Source organism: Hippichthys cyanospilos, chromosome 11, assembly GCF_059441005.1.
Source record: "Hippichthys cyanospilos isolate Australia breed blue-spotted pipefish chromosome 11, RoL_Hcya_1.0, whole genome shotgun sequence".
In the NCBI taxonomy this organism is placed as follows: domain Eukaryota; kingdom Metazoa; phylum Chordata; class Actinopteri; order Syngnathiformes; family Syngnathidae; genus Hippichthys; species Hippichthys cyanospilos.
The window spans coordinates 18,208,848-18,227,397 of record NC_142379.1 but is presented as its reverse complement, the minus strand read 5'-3'; the positions used below and the strand labels follow the sequence as shown (position 1 = coordinate 18,227,397).

General features: G+C 37.6%; 1 protein-coding gene across 1 annotated transcript in view; it reads left to right on the top strand.

Annotated features, from left to right (window-relative positions):
* Positions 1-1,649: 1,649 nt before the first annotated feature.
* limk1a (LIM domain kinase 1a) overlaps positions 1,650-18,550 on the top strand; it is a 44,750-nt gene continuing 27,849 nt past the window's right edge. The window contains exons 1-2 of the mRNA XM_088428158.1: positions 1,650-1,813; positions 4,692-4,791. Of these exons, the coding sequence (XP_088284284.1) occupies positions 1,756-1,813; positions 4,692-4,791 (158 nt within the window). The 5' untranslated portion in view covers positions 1,650-1,755. The remainder of the gene's footprint in view (positions 1,814-4,691; positions 4,792-18,550) is intronic.

The window sequence follows — 18,550 nt, the reverse complement described above, 5'->3', positions numbered from 1 at the left end:
GTAATTTTTCAGCACATTATTTGTGCTGAGTATCAGTCATGGTTTCATGAGATGAAATCCGTATGTGTACAAAAACCTGATCAACACAATCACTGTACAGTCCTGATGAATAATCAAAGTTAAGAATTAAGTTTGAAGAGTTTGTATGTAATTTTGTATTTTTTATATGATTTGAATGAATAAATCGGTTGCACGTAGTTCAGCAAAGCATTCTGCAATGCCTTTATGCACACAAATAGATGACCCAATTCAAGTAACCAATGGGCACATCGTAAAGTGAAAATCTCATTCTGATTGGGTCTTAGCCAGAAAATGCAAGGTAGATGTTTTGAAATTGCCCTAAAAAAAAAAGCATTATCGAGTAAATTACAATCAGCAAAACCTTATTTTTTACTTGTCGTGTATGTGACAAATAAGATGTGGTCAAATGTGAATTTTATTTTATGTAAGGGGCATTTGAATTGTTTTTTTTTTAAGTGATTAAGATAAATGGATGGACAGATTGCAAAGATTAAAAATCGTTAGAGGGACAAAGATAATACCTGCTGGACGTGACTGCTAATTACAATTCAAAACTGCACACATCGAACATCCATGGTGTTGGATGTGTCTGCTCTCTAGTGGCGAGCGTTGCTTATTGCAATCTAGTGCTGAGTGTCTTATATAAACTCACCCACATAATTAGAACAGGTGTAGCAAAAACTGGGTGGTTCGATTGAAGAGTAGTTAGCACGTATGCCTCACAGTTAAGGGACCAGAGTTCAATTTTAGTTGGCCTCCCTGTGAGTTTGCATGTTCTCCCCAAGCTCGCATGTGCCCTGGCCGGGCACTCCGGCCTCGTCCTGCGCTCCTCCAAATCATGCATGGCAGGAGTATTAAACACACTAAATTAATTGTCTATAGGTGTGATTGGGTGCGTGAATGGTTCTTTGTCCAAGTGTAAGGGTCTATAAGGGGTTATAGAAAATGGATTGACAGATGGAAATGAAATAAGTTTAGCATTTGCTTTTTGAGTCAGGCTAATTTGTGGAAAGTATGGTTTAATTGTGTTTTCTTCCAGGGGATTACTTATTTTAATATTTTTGTAGTATTATGCAGGGTTTCTTTTTTTTTGAGGGGGGGGGGGGGGTGATGAGAGAGTGAGAGATGACTGCCAATTGCAATTTTCCACTTACAAAAGTGGCAGACTGGTGATTACGCAAGGGGGATAGGGCATCAACGACTCGCGACTGACGAGCCAGCAAAAAATAAATAAATAAGTGAATGAATAAATAAACAAACAAATAAATACATAAATAAAATGCCCACCTTTCAATTTCTCAATCCATCTTCCATTTTCTTCTGTGGAATCCTTAGCAAGAGCTCAGAAATATCCCATTTTTAAATTATTTCGAGTGTAAATGCATACGTTTTACCAACGTGTCCGTTGAGTTTGACCAGTTCGTATTAAGTTTAAATATTAACCATCATAAGAAGTTTTCAGCAGCCATTCTCTTCTTCTAACCCACCCGTACCCCTCTGACAAGGAAAGGAGGGCACAACTACGCTAGACCAATCAGCGTCGTCCTGTGGCGAGTGGAGCAACTTGATTGGTCTACTGCCCCTCTTGAATGAAGCTCCACAGAGGAGCGGACCCGAAGTAGGCAGCAAGAAGGTAGAAACAGAGCCAACCGCTGCGAGGACACCGCCGGCCCGAGGTGCTTGGGCACCGGTTATCCGTCGACCTGAGTCTCCTGGCTCTCTATCGGAGAGTGAATGCGGTTGATGCTGTTCTGCTGCACCTGGAAGGACGAACGCATGGGAGAGGAGGAAGGTAAAGGAAGAAAAAAGGGGTGTTAGGAATTAAATACCCGAGTACTCCGCCCGGGCGGGACTTGTTCTTGACTTTATATGCTACTGCACTGTACAAGGCTCGCGATTTTTTTTTAAGTTTCTTCTTATCCAATATATCTTGTAATTGCTGCACGACCAGATGGTTGTCTAAATGAGGCCATGTTCGCTCTCTTCGTCCAGCATGCGTGCAACTGTTCACCTCCAGGTCATGCACACTCCTCCTGTGCCGAATACGAATCTGCTGAAGTCATAGCCATCCTATTTTCCGATCTTAAGTGCTGTTGATTTATAGAATTTTTTTACAGATTTTTTTTTACACAGGTTTCACACCTAAACGTTTCATTTACAAAGAAAAACTAAATTTAGTAAAAACTAAATGCGTTCTGAAAATGCAGATTTTGTTTATTGGGCTGGGGGAAAATATCCTAATCTAATTTGGCCCTACTGTAAAAGTAACCTGGCTGCCTCTGAATCTAATACAGTACTCGGTTGTGCCATCCTTGGTTGCAGTAACTGAAATTAAGCAGTTGTAATAACAGCTGGATAAACCTTTTGCATTGTTGTGAAGAAATTTTGATCCTAGCATCTATGCTGTACTATTTGAATTTTGTCATATTGGAGCCTTTTTGAGCATGTATTGCCAATCATTTCTATCATACAGTACCTTAGCTTTTCAAATGGATTTACTTTAAATGCAAACTTCGACTTAGTAAGTAAGTGCAGGAGGCCATATTTAATGAGCAAAAATAGTAAGCAAAAACAGGGGGGGCAGGATGTCAACAAAACTACAAAACACAGGCAGGCGGGTAAACAGGACAAAAGACAAGCTGGCATGTACACATGAAATGACAAGGTAATGGTCCGACAAGATGTGATAATAAACAGGTAACTAAATACACTCAAACTAAATAGGCAACAAGGAACATCTGGACAAGAAATAACAAGAATAGGGAGCTGATAGGTTAACACAAGGGAGTGGGTTGACCAGCACAGGTAGACACAATCAAACTAACAATATTCTAACACAAAAGACAAGAAAACGTGAACAGAACTAAAATTCTAACACAAAAACCCAGACCTTGGCAGTATCTGAAAAAGTAGCTTCCTACTCACATTTCTATTTATCGCTCTCGTAAGATACAGCAGCTATCATCCTTTCATGCAACCTACCATTTATTCTGCCAAAACATCTAGTTACCCACCGACCTATCTGACGTTTAGCCAGTCACTCATCCATCTTTTTCAGGCAGTTCCTGAGTTAAGTATTTCATTGTAAAAGTCTTTTTTCTATTCTGAAGTACGCATTGTTTAAAAAATGAATACATAAATGAAAAAAAGTTAATAATTGTGCCAGAGCGATAGCAATGCAAACCCTCCTTACTTGACTGTGATGACTCATCTAATAATAAAGTCAGTGAGTGCTCACGTGAATAGATGAGTCCGAAAAAAAAAAAGTGTTTGCGCTATTGTGCTTTGCCTATTTGTATTCCTTTTAGCTTAGCTATTAAAGTGTTTCCGTAGCTGTTGCAGACACCAAAGTTTGCAATAATGAGCATGTGAAGTGCTCCATAATAAAGAGACAAGGTGCTAAATATGAATTAATGAAGAGCTGAGGTGGTTGGAGAATGGAGAGACATAAGTGGCTATTGGCTTTGCTCTCTTTGTCAAGATCAATAAAATAGCTGTACTTTAGCCATTAAGTCTATAAGTTATTACCTAAATAATCTGTATATTTTTTGTTTAGGTGCTGTCATACGGTATTTTTGGTTAATTCATGTAAAATGTGATGTTAATGCAGTCACACGATGATAATGTCCATATGGACAAAATGGTATTCTATTTATCCAGAGTAGTCTTTTTTTTTTTTTTTTTTAATAAATGTGCACTTCAAAAGTCATTACTGTATGTAGTAATTGCTCTGTCATTGCTTGGTTTCTTCACAGTAATGGCACTTATTCCCCTTTCTTCAGCACTAAATACCATGTTATGATGATCTTATGACCTTGCACTTAAACTGAGTCGTCATTGCTTTGTTGAGTCAGTAGTTGTTCGTCCTGTCATTACATGTGTTGAGCAGTCACTACTTTGTTGTAACTGTAGTAGTACTGTATTAGGTACTATTTAACATATTATTATAGCCTCTCTCACTACTCTTATTTGCCTGGTAAGTAAGCTTTACTGTGCCCTAATGTTTGTTTATTTGTAATTACTTTATTTTGTGCGTACCCTTTGTTACACATCTGCAGTAATTATTACATTTAATAACATGTTTGCTCAATAGTAAATACAATGCTGCGACATGTTTTTATTTTAGTGACACCACATTTTGAATGTGTGTGCTCAGAACTCAGTATTCTGTACTCTTGTACAGTTCATTGAAAGTTCTCGTAAAATGTAAGCTTACGATGACTTGTGCTCTCTATAACAAGGCAACTTATTGACTGACAATGATAAAATACGTTAACATCTCTTACTCAGCCTCTCAGTGCATTTACTGTGTCTCCTTAGCCTCAGATGTAAAAGGATGTGTGATGCTTTTAGATGGATTAACTTTAAAATGTGCTTCAGTGAGCTATTATGCCTCGCTGTCTTTTGCTTCTACTTCCGCCTTTCCACTCAAGGTTTAATCAGCATTTCTTAAATGCAAGCATGAATAAGCGTTCCTAATACAGCCAATGGTGTACTTTGGGGCAAAATAGTTGCTGTAACTTCATTTTAAATGACTGCATGCTAATGCTCCTATTTGTTTGTCAGACATATTGATTTTAACATGGGTTTATCTTGGTAGTTGATTTTTGCTGTGGTGTCTGCCAGCACTGCATGGTACTCAATCCCCAATTATGTCCTTCTCATTGCAGCTGGAGGAAGTTTGCCCGTGTGTGCGGGATGCAAACAAAGGATCTATGATGAGCAGTATCTTCAGGCTCTCAACACTGACTGGCACACCGTCTGCTTCAGGTACAATACATTTTCTCTACTAAGCCATGCACTTAATTTATGACTTTATACTTCGTGTACGGAGTGCACTAAATATTGATATTTTAAGTGCAATATACAGTAGTTGTGCTTCCCAAGATCTCACTAGCCTCTCTAAGAATACTGGAAGAACTAATCGCCTGAATACACCTCACTTTAACTTTTGAGTTTAATAAATTTTCATTCAATCTTTAAGAAGTATATGTTTTCAAAAATATTTATTTTATGCTGGGGAAAAAGTCAACCAAGTCAGGTAAGTTGATTGGAAAAATAGGTAGACTAATAATATTTGCCTTGATGTACCAACGGAACCATGTTCGCATTGTCATTTTCTGCACAGTCGTTTTTTGCAAACATATGCAAGGTTGCAATGTCAGCAAGCGAAAAAGACTTCCCCAAAATATGGAACATCATGAGTTTTGTTTCATTTCCAAATAAAAAAAAAGTGTAACAAAATAAAGTAATGTTCAACTAATGCTAAGTGGAAAGAGCATGCCACAACAGTATTTAAAAAAAATAAAAAATAAAAAAAACATGAAATGACAGTCTTTACATGCAGCTCCATTGCATGTCTTGGAGCACCACCTATTGGCCGAATGGCTCTTTGTGTGCTTGAAATCACTTTGTGATTCAGTAGTTAGTGGTCTCTCATTAACTTTCAATCCCAATCATTTGGCAATTACCTAAAGTAATCATTTACATGACTACTTTATGACCTAAAGTAATTGATTATTTTAGGACCAACAGTAATTTATTTAGTAACAACCGTTTTTAGACACTCCTTTAGCCAAACACTTGAAAAACAATTGAAAGAGACATAATTTAGTTCCCTGAATTGAATGTTTGGACTCTTAAAAACATAAAAATGCATCTTTGAGATTGAATGAGTCAAAAGAAAATATGAGCACATGGTCCCCAAAATAAAGGAAAGAACTTTACAAAAAGCAAAGAAGGTTGTTGACCTAACAGACCAACAGGCTGCTCCATTCTTAAGTTTACCCATGGAATATTGTTGAAGCATAATCTGTAAGTGACTTTATAGACACTATTACGGTTGTAATGTACATGTTTAAAATAAATGGTAGTTAGTTGTTTCTTGATCTTAAAGGGTAATTGCTAGTGCGCTAATCCTAATTGCAATTTCTAAATTCATTCAATTATTTTAATACATTATAGTGCGACATTTGTTAATATCTGTATCTGTTTTTTGCTCACATCTTGTGTGTGTGTGTGTTTTCATGTCTTACTTTGATGTGTGTGTGTGTGTGTGTGTATATATATATATATATATATATATATATATATATATATATATATATATATATATATATATATATATATATATATATATATATATATATATATATATATATATATATATATATATATATATATATAGTTTCTCTTTCCAAGCTTCTGTTCAGTTTCTGCCACCCGCACTACTTTCCCTTCTCCTTTCACAGTTTAGTTCATCTGAGACGCACGGCAAATTGACTCTCGCTTTGTGGAAAACTCAGCACTCAGTGCGTCACTTGTGATTTCCATCGGTGGTGTGGTCTGAATGGGGAAACATGAGGAGGATATCTGGACACGTGGCAGTAAATCTTTTGTGCGTGTGTGTAGGCCTCAGTGGTGTCCGTCCGTGCGTGTGTTTGGCTTCACAATCGATGCTCATTAATGGCCCTCTGCACTACTTTGCGTCTCTTTTGAAGCAGGCTCATGTCGCCTATTCAGCCCAGGGTGTTGTCAGCTCCTTTACATTCATTTGGAGTGTCGGATATCAGCTCAAAGTGTCTTTGCACTCTGCTCTAATATACAGTCTATGCAACAAATTCAATTAATTAGCTAAAAGCAGAAAGTGTGCACATTTATGTTTGATTAAAAGTACCTAAGCAATTTTCACTTTGACCATCAACAAGCTTCTCGCAGAATTCTGGTCCAGCTATCAAGCATAAATTACAACCATTCTGGAAGTTGAGGTTGGAATTTTTGAAACGCTGTACAGACGTTTTAGCTAGCCATGCCCTGATCACATTACTTTTGCATGTCATGTGAGTTAGAGGCTTTACAGATACGAACTCCCAATCCAATAATTTCACAATTTATTGAGGGGAAAAACGTGTATCCAAATTGCTGTAAGTGTTTTTATTTTTGTTTTTTTTAAGCAAGAATTTTCAAACACAAGTCTTGTATATGGCTAGTGGAGCAGCAATTTAAACCAATTAAAACTTTACATATTTATTTATTTTGATGTATAATTTTTCACTATTAAATTAGTTGTTTGAAACAAATCTCAACTTTTTTTTTCCCAAAATGCTCAACTTTTACACATTGCAAGTCGCCTTTGCACTGGTTCCGCTTTCCACATTAAAATAATTCCTTATGACTGACATTATCACTCTTAAATGATGCTAGTGTCATGTTAGCTCCCTGCAACAACCACCTGAACACCCCCAACACCACCACCATCATCAATTGCTGTGTTTACGCACAAAATTTCCAGTTGTGTTGTCATATTGTATACTATAAAACATGCAGTGCTCATTTTACATTGCAATACTAAAAAGCTCTGGGTCTCTCTTTCTCTCGCTCTCTCCCTCTCTCTTTCACTCGTACCATATCCACAATATCGCCTCCTCGAAGCCGAAAACCTCCCAGACAACTTTCTTTGTTTGGTCGGAGGGAAAAGTTCGATAGGTTCGCCTTTTTGACCAGCACTCTAGCTCAATAGCTTGTTAGTCAAGTTACACACGGTAGTTAGCCACAGTAACTTACAGTGGTACGGAAGCCGACAAACCAGGAAGTGGACGTGACTGGCTGCAGCAGCCAAAGAGAATGAGTCACATCAAGAGGAAGTTGTCGCTGCAGGCTGCAATTGCTGTATGTGAAACACTTATTAGGCACACCCTTACAAATAAATGTTGCGTCCAATGTACACACGTTGATTGAACAGTATGCGTTCCTGGCAAATAATGCATGGGACACAGACAAACAAGAGCACTAAGCATGTATATAATTTATTTTTGTTTAGGCTTTGTGTGCTTCTGGATTCCTAATAAATATCATATAAAATAAAAATATAATTCTCAATCTTTTTCTTGCAGTTCCGATCAGCTGGAAATGATGTGATCAGGCCTTCTTAATTCCTTCTAAAATCAGGGTTAATGTGTGTTTGTCAATATTGCCCTTTCGGAACTACCCAGTTGTGTCCATGTTTCTGTGATGTAGTTTTGAGGTGAATTTCATGAGTTTAATGATATTTCTCATACTTAATCATTTTGTTATTCACTATACCAGTATCACAGGTAGCTCCAAAACATGTGACCATGCTTGACAGTTAGTGCAGTGTTCTTTGTTTGAAGCTTAGCTTTGCCTTAACCCCTATAAACATACTCCTAGGTTGAAGATTTAACTTTAGAAAATGAGCTCTTTTTTTTTTTTGGCAGACACCTTCTCAGTCCATGGTCTGTTTGGCTGTGTACAGAACATAGCTTTGGTAACTAAAATGTAGGTGGAATTTGCATGTGACAGAAGTGCCCCAACAAAACAAAAATGTGATTTCCACCACAGAGTATCTTGCGTCAATCATGCTACTGTGGAAAAGATACATTCAAATACATCTTTAAAATATTATAATATGTTAATGTCACATTCTTGTCTCAGATGAATGTATACATATTTTTGACCACCTACATATGTATGTAAATCAGTGGCACGGAAGATTTCTTCTCCTTGCAAGTTTAATTTATCGTTAAATCCATATGCTGTTCCTCTTAAAATGTTATTTAACCCCCACCCCCACACACCCGACCCATATCCAAGGATTTTCATGGAAACAGAAGCCTTGGCTTTAAGTGAGACCCACATGGAAAATGTAATTGTAATTTCAGCTGGGCAGGAGATTAAATTCCAAATAGTGTAACTAACATTTGCTGCAAGACAACATAGATTTGCAATACGTTTCTGAATAAGGAGAAAAGGGTTGTACTTTTTATTTACATTTTTGACATTTTGAAATATTTTTAATTTGGAAATCTGTTGTACAAATAAGTTTGGTGGATTATATTAATGATTGGTGTTAGTTTTCTCATTTATTCTAGTTGCCTTTCTCATTGTACTCCAGTAATTTGTAATTGTTATTAAACCAACTAAACACAAACGCTAGCTAGCATCAATACAACTGCAGTGATGAATGTCGCTGGTCATTTTCAGTGTTGCCAGTGCACAGTTTGTCCAAAAGAGGGCACACTGCTCCTCCCCATTTGGGACATGACAGGCAAGTGAGTAATGTATGACAAATGTCACATATTTGTTTTTTCCTCTACATCTCAGAGCCAGCAATATTTGAAACAAAAACGGTATTTTTTTTTTTATTATTATTATTATTTCAAAACCGAGATTAGGCATTTATAATACATATTATTGTCATTTTCTTGAATGCTTGACTTAGCGTGGGACGTGTCCCATGAAGAGCCTAATCAATAAGCTTGGTTTGAGCAGGCATCAGCATAAAATGAAGACCTCTTTTTCATTCTGGAGGAGGATCAATACGATTTGAATTATCGGAGCAAGTTGGTCAGAGAAAAATATATTTTTCTGTATGTATGAAATGTTTTGTAGTACAGTAATGTGTTGTGGTGCAGTATTGCAATTCATCATACTGAGAGATGTGTATAATATGCTTTTTGTTCATCTTCATTTGCAGAGGTCATGTGCTCTATGTTGCAGTGATACTGCATTAACGTGCAGCAGCATCCAACCGCAGTGAAACTAACTCAGTTTGACAATCGGCACTTTGACAGTCATCCCCAAGGACTGCAAAAAAAGCTTGTGCTTTGCACTTTTCTCCTCGCTACAGGGCTACGGAGTTTGTGTGTGTGTGTGTGTGGGGGGGGGTCTTCTCAACATACTGTACAAGCAACTTACAACGAGAAAATGTTTGGTCAAGCTTTGAGACTGACACAATTCTGACTGCATCACTAAGTGTCAAAATAATGTTGCTGTGGTAACGGTGAGGATCGCCTCAGCAGCAGACGACAGAAAAGGCTGCAGTGACTCAGCTGCTTCTGCTTGAGAAGCAACTCTGCCTGGCAACGCAAGCTGCAGTATGTGAACTCAAACTCTTTTTGCAACAAAGCCTGTACTTTTCTCAGTTTTGAGAAAATAGGAAAATATTGAAGATAGGGAACATATAGGCAAAAATTGTAATCATCAAGCGTGCACTTCGAGTCTAGTAAATCATTTGTGATTTGTGAGTGAGAATTAAACAAAGATTCTCCCACCATTGGCAACCACTTGGAAGCTTGGCTGGACAAGGAGTAGCTAGTTTCAAGCAACCACTTCACAGCCCACGCATTTTGTTGTAACCACAAGTCGAGCAGAGCTGCAGTAAGTGTCAGTGGACTTGTCCACCAGCATTATCAGTGTCAGCAACTGACAAGCAGAGCATTATTAAATGTTCATTTTTAATGCGTCGACTGCTACGTTTCATCAGAAGGGTTATGAACAACAATTAGGAAGCTTGAAAAGGTCCTTAGTGTTACTCTAACCTCTGGGGGAAATGTTGAACCAACTCGGGCTTTTAGATGTTTTTGTTGTGTGATATCAAAGAAAAAGTATACCAAAAATAAAAAAAACTAGAAAGCTAGAAATTATTGCATAGATCATCAAAACATTTCAACTTTAAATATGCCGTCCTGACGACCCTTCTAAATGCTGGCATACGGAAGGTCAAGAGGTACACCCTTTTGGTGTCAAATTTAGCCCATGTCGGGCTTATTTACTGCCATTCAAATTTGGAAATATTGTTAATCATGTATTTCCCTCGATTTTTGCATTCATCCTTGCATTGGCAACTCGCTAACAGGCTGCAATAGAAATGTTTGTGTTGCGACCATAAAACCACCGGAAGCAATAGTGGACAACTTATGACATTTGTAAGCCTTTCAATAACTTCATTGAGTGGCTTAGCCTGACTCTCATAATGCAAAGTTCTTACAATGCAATGCAAGACTTGCAGTTGGCAAAAGACTTCAATCCAAGAACTAAATGTTACCTCAAAGCTCATGCAATGCTTATTATATTAAAACGCCATTAACATTTTTATTTTTTTCTCACAAAATGATTGAATTCTAAAAGGAGTAGGTAAATATACATATGTATAGGGCTGATGCCAACATTTTGAGGGTTTGAAAGTAAAAAAAAATATTTATGTTTGACGCCTTTCAAAGTCAGCCCAAGTTGGGTATTAATAAGGCCCGGTTAGTGAAAAATCCCTAGACACCCAGAGGTTAAAGGAGCCCTGATTATTATTATTATTATTTTAACCCCCAAAATTGCAATTCATTACTGGGGATTTTAGTGTGTTTTTGGGGTTATTGAAATCATTCGTTTTTTTTCTGAAGAATTGAATGAAATTGGGTAGTGAAGAACGCAAGTTTCAATGGTTGAGCCAGTGATGTCACAGAGGCAAGTATGTTCCCAGAGGACAGAGCAGCAACAGGAAGTTGTTGGGACCAAAAAGGCAGCTGCACTGTGGGAGGAAACAAAGGAAGGGAGAAGCAAACTAGAGAGTGTCATTGATGATAGCGACTGCCAGGCTCTGAAGCTTGTCACGCTTTGCGAGTGCAGCATCACCACAGCGAACATGAGTGTGGCTTTTAAGTGTAAAAACGACACCTTCAGTCCTGTGGGGGAAATGTCAGGAAAGAATCAGCACAGCAAGAGACAGCTTCAGCACACCAAGTAAGTTGAATGGCTAAAGTCATGTGCTGGAGTGAAGTTTTTTAAGATATTTGAGGAGCTCTGAGATGTAACTTCTGAACAGCTCTGTTTACTAATACCCTTTTAGAAACCTGTTTCTAACCTCAATTTACAGAACAATATTTTTTTTAATATAATGTCATCTATTAAGTGTGTTTTTATATGAATAGTAAAATATATAGCTACATTTCCTTGAGTCACAACCCAAAGAAGACAATTGGTTCTTCCACAAACAATTGCTTCAAAGTCAATAAATACGTATTTCTTAAACGTAACTAACAAAATAGACTCGAAGAAACTCAACAAACATGATTGAGGCCTCTCCTGGGTGGACGTTTTCTATCTGCGAAGTGGGGTCCAAAAGCATATTATTGTGCATGTCTCTCAAAAGGCAAACATTTTCTTTACTGCTTCTTCAAACATAAATTGTCATTTTTTTGTATACAAGATCCAAATTGAAAAAAAAACATGTCAAATTGTCAATAAACGTGAATGTTGAAGGGCAGTGGATTGAGATACAATACAAATGTATATCATTAGGAGACATGCATTAAGGAACAAAATTAATGGTTTTTCTAATTATCAATTCACTGTATTCAAAGAATTGATCAGCCTGATCAGTCAGGTGATACATTTGACTTTGTTCTTTCTCCTCTCTTTGTGGGTTTATGCAAGTATTAGGACACTGGGTCCTTCTTAGGTGATGATATAAATCACATGGCAAAGTATAAAATGAATTGCATGGAGCTACTGAAAACTCCTAGGTGTGTCTTTCTTTCAGAGGGATGTCACTTCTGAAATGTCTTTGTGAAGATCAGCTCACTTCCTAATTTCATACTCAGGCGTCAATCACCCAACTTAACCACTTCCAGCTTCTGTCTGGATGCAAATATACAACATGGTTATTGACTTCCTTGTCTATCGTGGGTGAATGTGTATACTGTGTGATATTTTTAAAGTGGCTTGTGATGTATTTTTCAAAGGAGGTGCTTCTGCCAACAGCATAATGTTAAATTGCAGTGTGGGCTGTTAATTGATCAATAGTTGTGGGTTTAGCAATATTTGTACTCCATTCATCACAACGTATTTTTCGGACTAAGGCACATCAGATTATAAACTGCCGTCTGAATGGATAGGCCTACTTTCTGAAATTTTCAACTTCAGGGCAACTTCAAAACAATTGCTCTTTCTTTGTTGATGATACCCCTTTGCAAATTTCATGCACCTTTCTATTTATTATGAGCTAAGGTTAGGCTTCAAAGCCACAGAAATTTTCAAAAACAATATTCATGACCAAAATGTAGAACTATTTTGTCTATTGCTATTCATTAAAGTAGCATAAGGTGTAAGTCCTCCGCTCGTCACATGACATATCCTTCTATGCGTTTGTTTATGCAGTTATGCTGGCAGAATAGCTTCAGCAGCATACCAAGGCTTTACAATGGAAAGCAGCAATAAAATGAGCTTTTATCGGGCAACATTCCATTTTAATTGAATTCATGTCTTACTTTGATGAAAAAGACTTTGTCCCAGGTTTTTGTTGCACTATTGCACAACAGCTTGGCTTCCATTGTGTTTTTTTTTTTCCTCAAATTTGTAGCAAGTTTTCTACCCTACCAAAATAGTATTTCTTTACATTTGGCACAGTGTATTGTGGGAGCATGCCATATCAGCTACTATAGCTACCAAGCTACTAGCTTGGTGCATGCACATGAGCGACCTTTCCCTCAGGGCAATCCATGAACATTGAATAAGTAGTACCAGTAATTTGCTCATTTCGTTATAGATTTTTTTTTAAAAAATTAGTTGCCAAGTTGGTGTTTTTTTCTGGCATAAGGCCAGAATCCATTAATATTTTTGCCTCCTACAGAAGTCCACATGTTTGTTTTTTGTTATTCATTTTTTATTTGCTTACAAAATAAAGGACCCCACCCTGCGAGATTTTAATTGACCATCCCTCGTTTTTATGAAGCTATCTTTAAAAGAATCATTTGTCATATTGTCATAATCAAAGTGTCACATTACAGAAACTAGATTGGTCGTCCTCTGCGGGACACAAAAACAATTGCATGCAGAGGGCGCTTTCATATACTTAATTTTCCAGCTCAAAATCTTGCTCAGGATGGTTCTCAACTACAAGTTTTAAACGGCGTCCTCTAAGCTCATTTGCCGCTTAACGCTTTAAATATTGTATAGCAAAAATCTATAATGTTAAGGGTCCTCCTTTTGTCGATCCGTGTTCATGCTAATACTTTAGACCGACACAGACTTCTCTGTAAATGCTGATGAGCAGACAATCGCCTGTCTCTGAATCCCACTGAACAATAATCAGCTTCCAGAGCTTTCGTTTATCGTTCCCCAGCCAGTAAAACAAGTGAGAAGTTCCCAGACTGAGCTCGTAGCTTAACACTCACAAAGCAAACTGCTGCCATGCACAGCCTTTACTCACAGGCGACCCGGACTCCTGTTTACCAGCTGAATAGTGCCACAAATGCAGACATTGTCAGCCCGGAGCCCCTGTTCATTCCCTAGAGTAAAGCAGAGCTTATTTTCCTCCATTTGAGGGATTTCTTTAAATGGAGTAAATGTTCAACCATGAACGCAGACTTTCACTCGATATTGCCAATGTCACAGGAATCATTGGCGAAGAGATTTCCTGGTTTAGTGCTACCCAATGGAGAGAAGGTGGGAGGTCACCATGATTAGCTAATGTCTTCTCTCAGACAAGGCGGTGACATCATTGCTGTGGCATTCTTGGTTACCATGGCGAGAGGAGGAGAAAAGATGGGGTTTGAAAAGGGGCACGTTGTTTTGGGGTGGTTCCTGGGACTTGTATGAGAGCTGAGCAGCAATAAAACTTTAATTCGGTTGGTAAAAGGATGTCCCAGTAGGAGTGTTATTGTGTGTGTCAAGGAATCCTGTGCGTATTTTCCTTCTTGAAAATGGGAACGTAATCCTCTCAATTTGCATGATCCTATGGGCGGGATCAAAGATGCCTTCCTCAGGCAGTGTGTTCATGATTTTGTGTGTGTGTGTGTGTGTGTGTGGGGGGGGGGGGTACATCCTTTTCAGTGAGGATTTCAGCTTTGTAAGATACTTTTTTGCAGCATATGCATATCTTTTCGTCGTCGTCAGTCAGTTAGAGAAGTTGTAAAAGTCTTGCTAATTTTATATTGTCTCGTTTTCTCTTTTGTCCTTGACATATCTTCATATTGATCAGAGCTCAACAGCATTCCATCATGCCTTGCAGATAAAGATGATGGATGTCCCTCAGAGCTTTATACAAGAAGATGGATGCTTAATAATGCATAAGCAGCTACATTTCTGTGTGTGAGTAGTTATTTGTGCATGTTTCATGATGCTGTAGCATCTGACTTTTATTAAGCCAAGTCTATTGGTATACTTTGAAAATACCTCCTGACACATCACCAGACAAAAATGAGTGAATACTCATTAATTGCGTACCTTCTTTCATTTAGTGGATATTTTGCCACAGTCACTGGCCATAGAAAAATAATCAAGGATATGTTATTTGTTGTAAATAGTCTGAGAATTACCGTTATGAAAACAATAGTCTAGTGACACAATGAAGAAAATCTTCTTTTACTATTCTAGCTGACCTCTGTAAAGAAAAAAAAATGGAGGGTGGAGTATGTGAAGTGACTGAAGTCAAGGTTATGGGTGTGTGTCCTCATCAATTTTTCAGTTTTGCATCTGTCAACCGATGGTGATCCTTGGCTCACATCTAGCATGTCCATTTGGTTCTATTCATTTCCTGCAGAAGTGTTGATGTGCATGTCATTTAATGGCCAGGGGCAACACCTGAACACACAAACTCATTTGACCTTAAGCTTCTTCCTAGCACTTTGTGCCATATGTTAAATAGTAGAGAACATTGCATGCATGTCCTGGAACCATTAAATCCTATATAGATTTACCATATAAAAGTGAATGGTGCAGATTAAGTACAAATGTAATGTTTTGCATTGTTTTTGCACCTTTATGTCACCCATTGTTTCATCCAAAACATGTAGCACATTTTTATTGTCGTTAGCACATTTTTCTCATCAAACTGTCTCTCATTCATACTTGCAGGGACAAATGAATCATGTTCAGTTTTGACCTGTGTCTGGCGCTCCACATGATTAATAGGATGCACAGATGTTCCAAACTACATTACATCATGAAAATGTCTAATGATTACCTCAGGGGGTCTAATAAATATGAATGAAGGAATGGGCCGATAAAGAGGAACATATGGAGGTCATTATGTATTTAAAAATTTTTTTTACATGCACATGAAAATAATTGCTGTTAAAGGGGAAGTCAAATAAAAACAATCTTTACCATAATATGTTCTGTGTGTAACACTTCTGCAGCGATTACAGTCGGTTAGAACTACGGACCAGTTGCTAAGGTTGACTGCTTCACTTTTCGTGATAATATAAACCAAATGATTGACCACAGACCAATGAATAAGTTTGAACTGCTGGCTTATTCTACAACCCCAATTTGAACGAAGTTGGGAATTTGTGTAATATGTTAATAGGGGGAAAAAAGATTTGCAAAAATAAAACCTATATTAAATTGGGTATACCTCCTGAGATCCAAAAACTGAGATCTTGATAGGGAAAGAGTGTTATATTGTAATGTTTGATAAATATCTGGAGTTCCAATTTTTGTGTCTCATCCTGTATTTGCCAAAACAGTTTGACCAAAATCACTCATTTCATTTTAAAGGACAGCACTGTTTTGGGAACAGATTTAACATCAAGTCGTTGACGGGGCCTTTCTTTACCCCACCAAGTGATATACCAAGAGGTTGTCACTGCTAAAATTGAGTATTCTGGCCAAAGTCAAAAAGAAATGGGCCAACTATATATTTGAGCCAGATGAATCGGAAGCCGTCAGTGAAAATAGATACACTGATTGTTCAGATGAAGAAAATGTCGCCTTGCATTTCCGTGCGGCGTTGATGGAGGCTGCAGTTTTGATCAGGTTCCAAAGACTGATACAGAGTGCAAATAGGAATGCAAGTGGGAATCTTTGACTGTCTGATTAGATTCAGAATCAGAACAATTTTCGATTCGCAAGTTTTGATTCAATTAAAAAATATTTCTACGTCAATCTACAGTATAGAGGGTCCAAAAAAATCATGATACTTCTTCATTCCGCTTTGAAAACAGAATTGCTAATGAATTTACTGTTTTTAATTTCCATTTTTCACAATGTCCTGGACACATCGGAATTGGGTTTGTAGTTGAATGAATGACTTAACAAGAAACATACAATTCACAGTTACTTCAACATATGTTTGAGAAAAAGATTTCCCGCTTTTGTAAAGTCTAGTTTTCAATCCTGCTCTCTTTAATCTTATTTCGTTGAAATGGACATGGTTCTCAACTTAAGTTATTCTTTCTTTAAACCTACTATTCAGTTTAACAAACATAATTTTCAACCCGGTTTATTTACAAAATTCTACTTTTATTATCTCTGAATCAATTTAAACTACTCCGCTTTTGTTGGAATAGTTTCAATTCAGTTTACACCTATACATTTCAACCATTTCCCCTTTTTTACTGAAACAAATCAATGATACTTTCCAGCATTACGATGTATGGCTAAGAAAATAAGTGACAGACTGTACAACTTTGAATATTCAATGTCTCTAGCTCCAGTTAATCATGTTCTTCTGTTTTACTTGAATAGCCAATCCTAAATTGGAGAATGCGCTGTGATGAAGTAGGGGAAAAAAATGGATAGGTCCAACCAAGTTTGAAGAAATAATATATTGTCCAACAAATGCTCTTCCCTCCAGTGTGAGATTACAGTTCAACTTGAACTGTTCAAGGGGTTTGGGGGTGGCTCGCCATCTCCAATGTCGCACAACAAATCCAACTCTGATATTTAGTTCAGCCCATAATAGCACAGAAAGAACAAGTTGCAAAAACACACAAAAATGTCGTTCATGGCTTTAGATGAATCGTTTCCAGCTAGTTTTTCTTAATACGCACCTTCAGCTTTTATTTAGTAATAATGAAGCAAAAAAAAATCAGATTCTGATTAGTCTTGCATTTATAGAGTATGATTTAAGCAGCAAGATCCACCCACTTTTATACATTTCAGGGGCGCCCATTTTGCCACTTGGGGTCGACTGAAAATGACATCACAGTTGCCAAGGGGTTAGTTAACGACCAATCATGCACAGTTGACCTGTTTTATGAATCTGGACATTTGATGTTTGCAAGTTGAGCCGTGATTGATCATTGTTTGATCCCTGAGCAACTGTGATGTCATTTTCAGTTGACAGAAATGAGCAGAGCAAAACTAGATCATGTGGATTTTGTGTCTTAATTCATAATCCACAAAATATAATATTAATCAGAATATTGTTTTTACACTATTGGGACGAGATACAACATACTATTGTAAATATATATTCTACTGAATAGGTTGATGGTGTGGAGGAACTCCTGGAAGATGAGCTTGAGTCATTTTTAGGTGTGCACAACAAGACGGCTGTCATTCAGTTTTGTTGACATTTGTGTACAGCACATGCTGCTTCAACCCTTGTGCAGTATTTTGATTATTTTTGGTTCATTTTCTTCCACATCATTCTTGCAGGATTTCAGCCAACGGGATGTCACTCTCCTGGTAATGTGCCATGTTGAACTTTGGACACGTTGTCACCATCTGGATGGGACTAAAACTCCCATCCCCTCCCCCATGCGTCACAGGAGGTTGGCTGCTGGAAAAGTAGATCCCGTGGCAAAAAATATATTGGCACCCCTGGCATCGTGTTTAATCCCCTTCCAAACAGTTGTACCTTAGAACAATTAAAAACCTGTTGCTCACAACTGGTTCCAATAGCTATCTATGTACACGATGTACAACAGTTTGGTGTCTAATCTTTTGTAAATCCCAGAGCAAAACTGTAGGGTTTTGAAAGTCACAAGGAATGTTTGCTTGATGCGCTCAT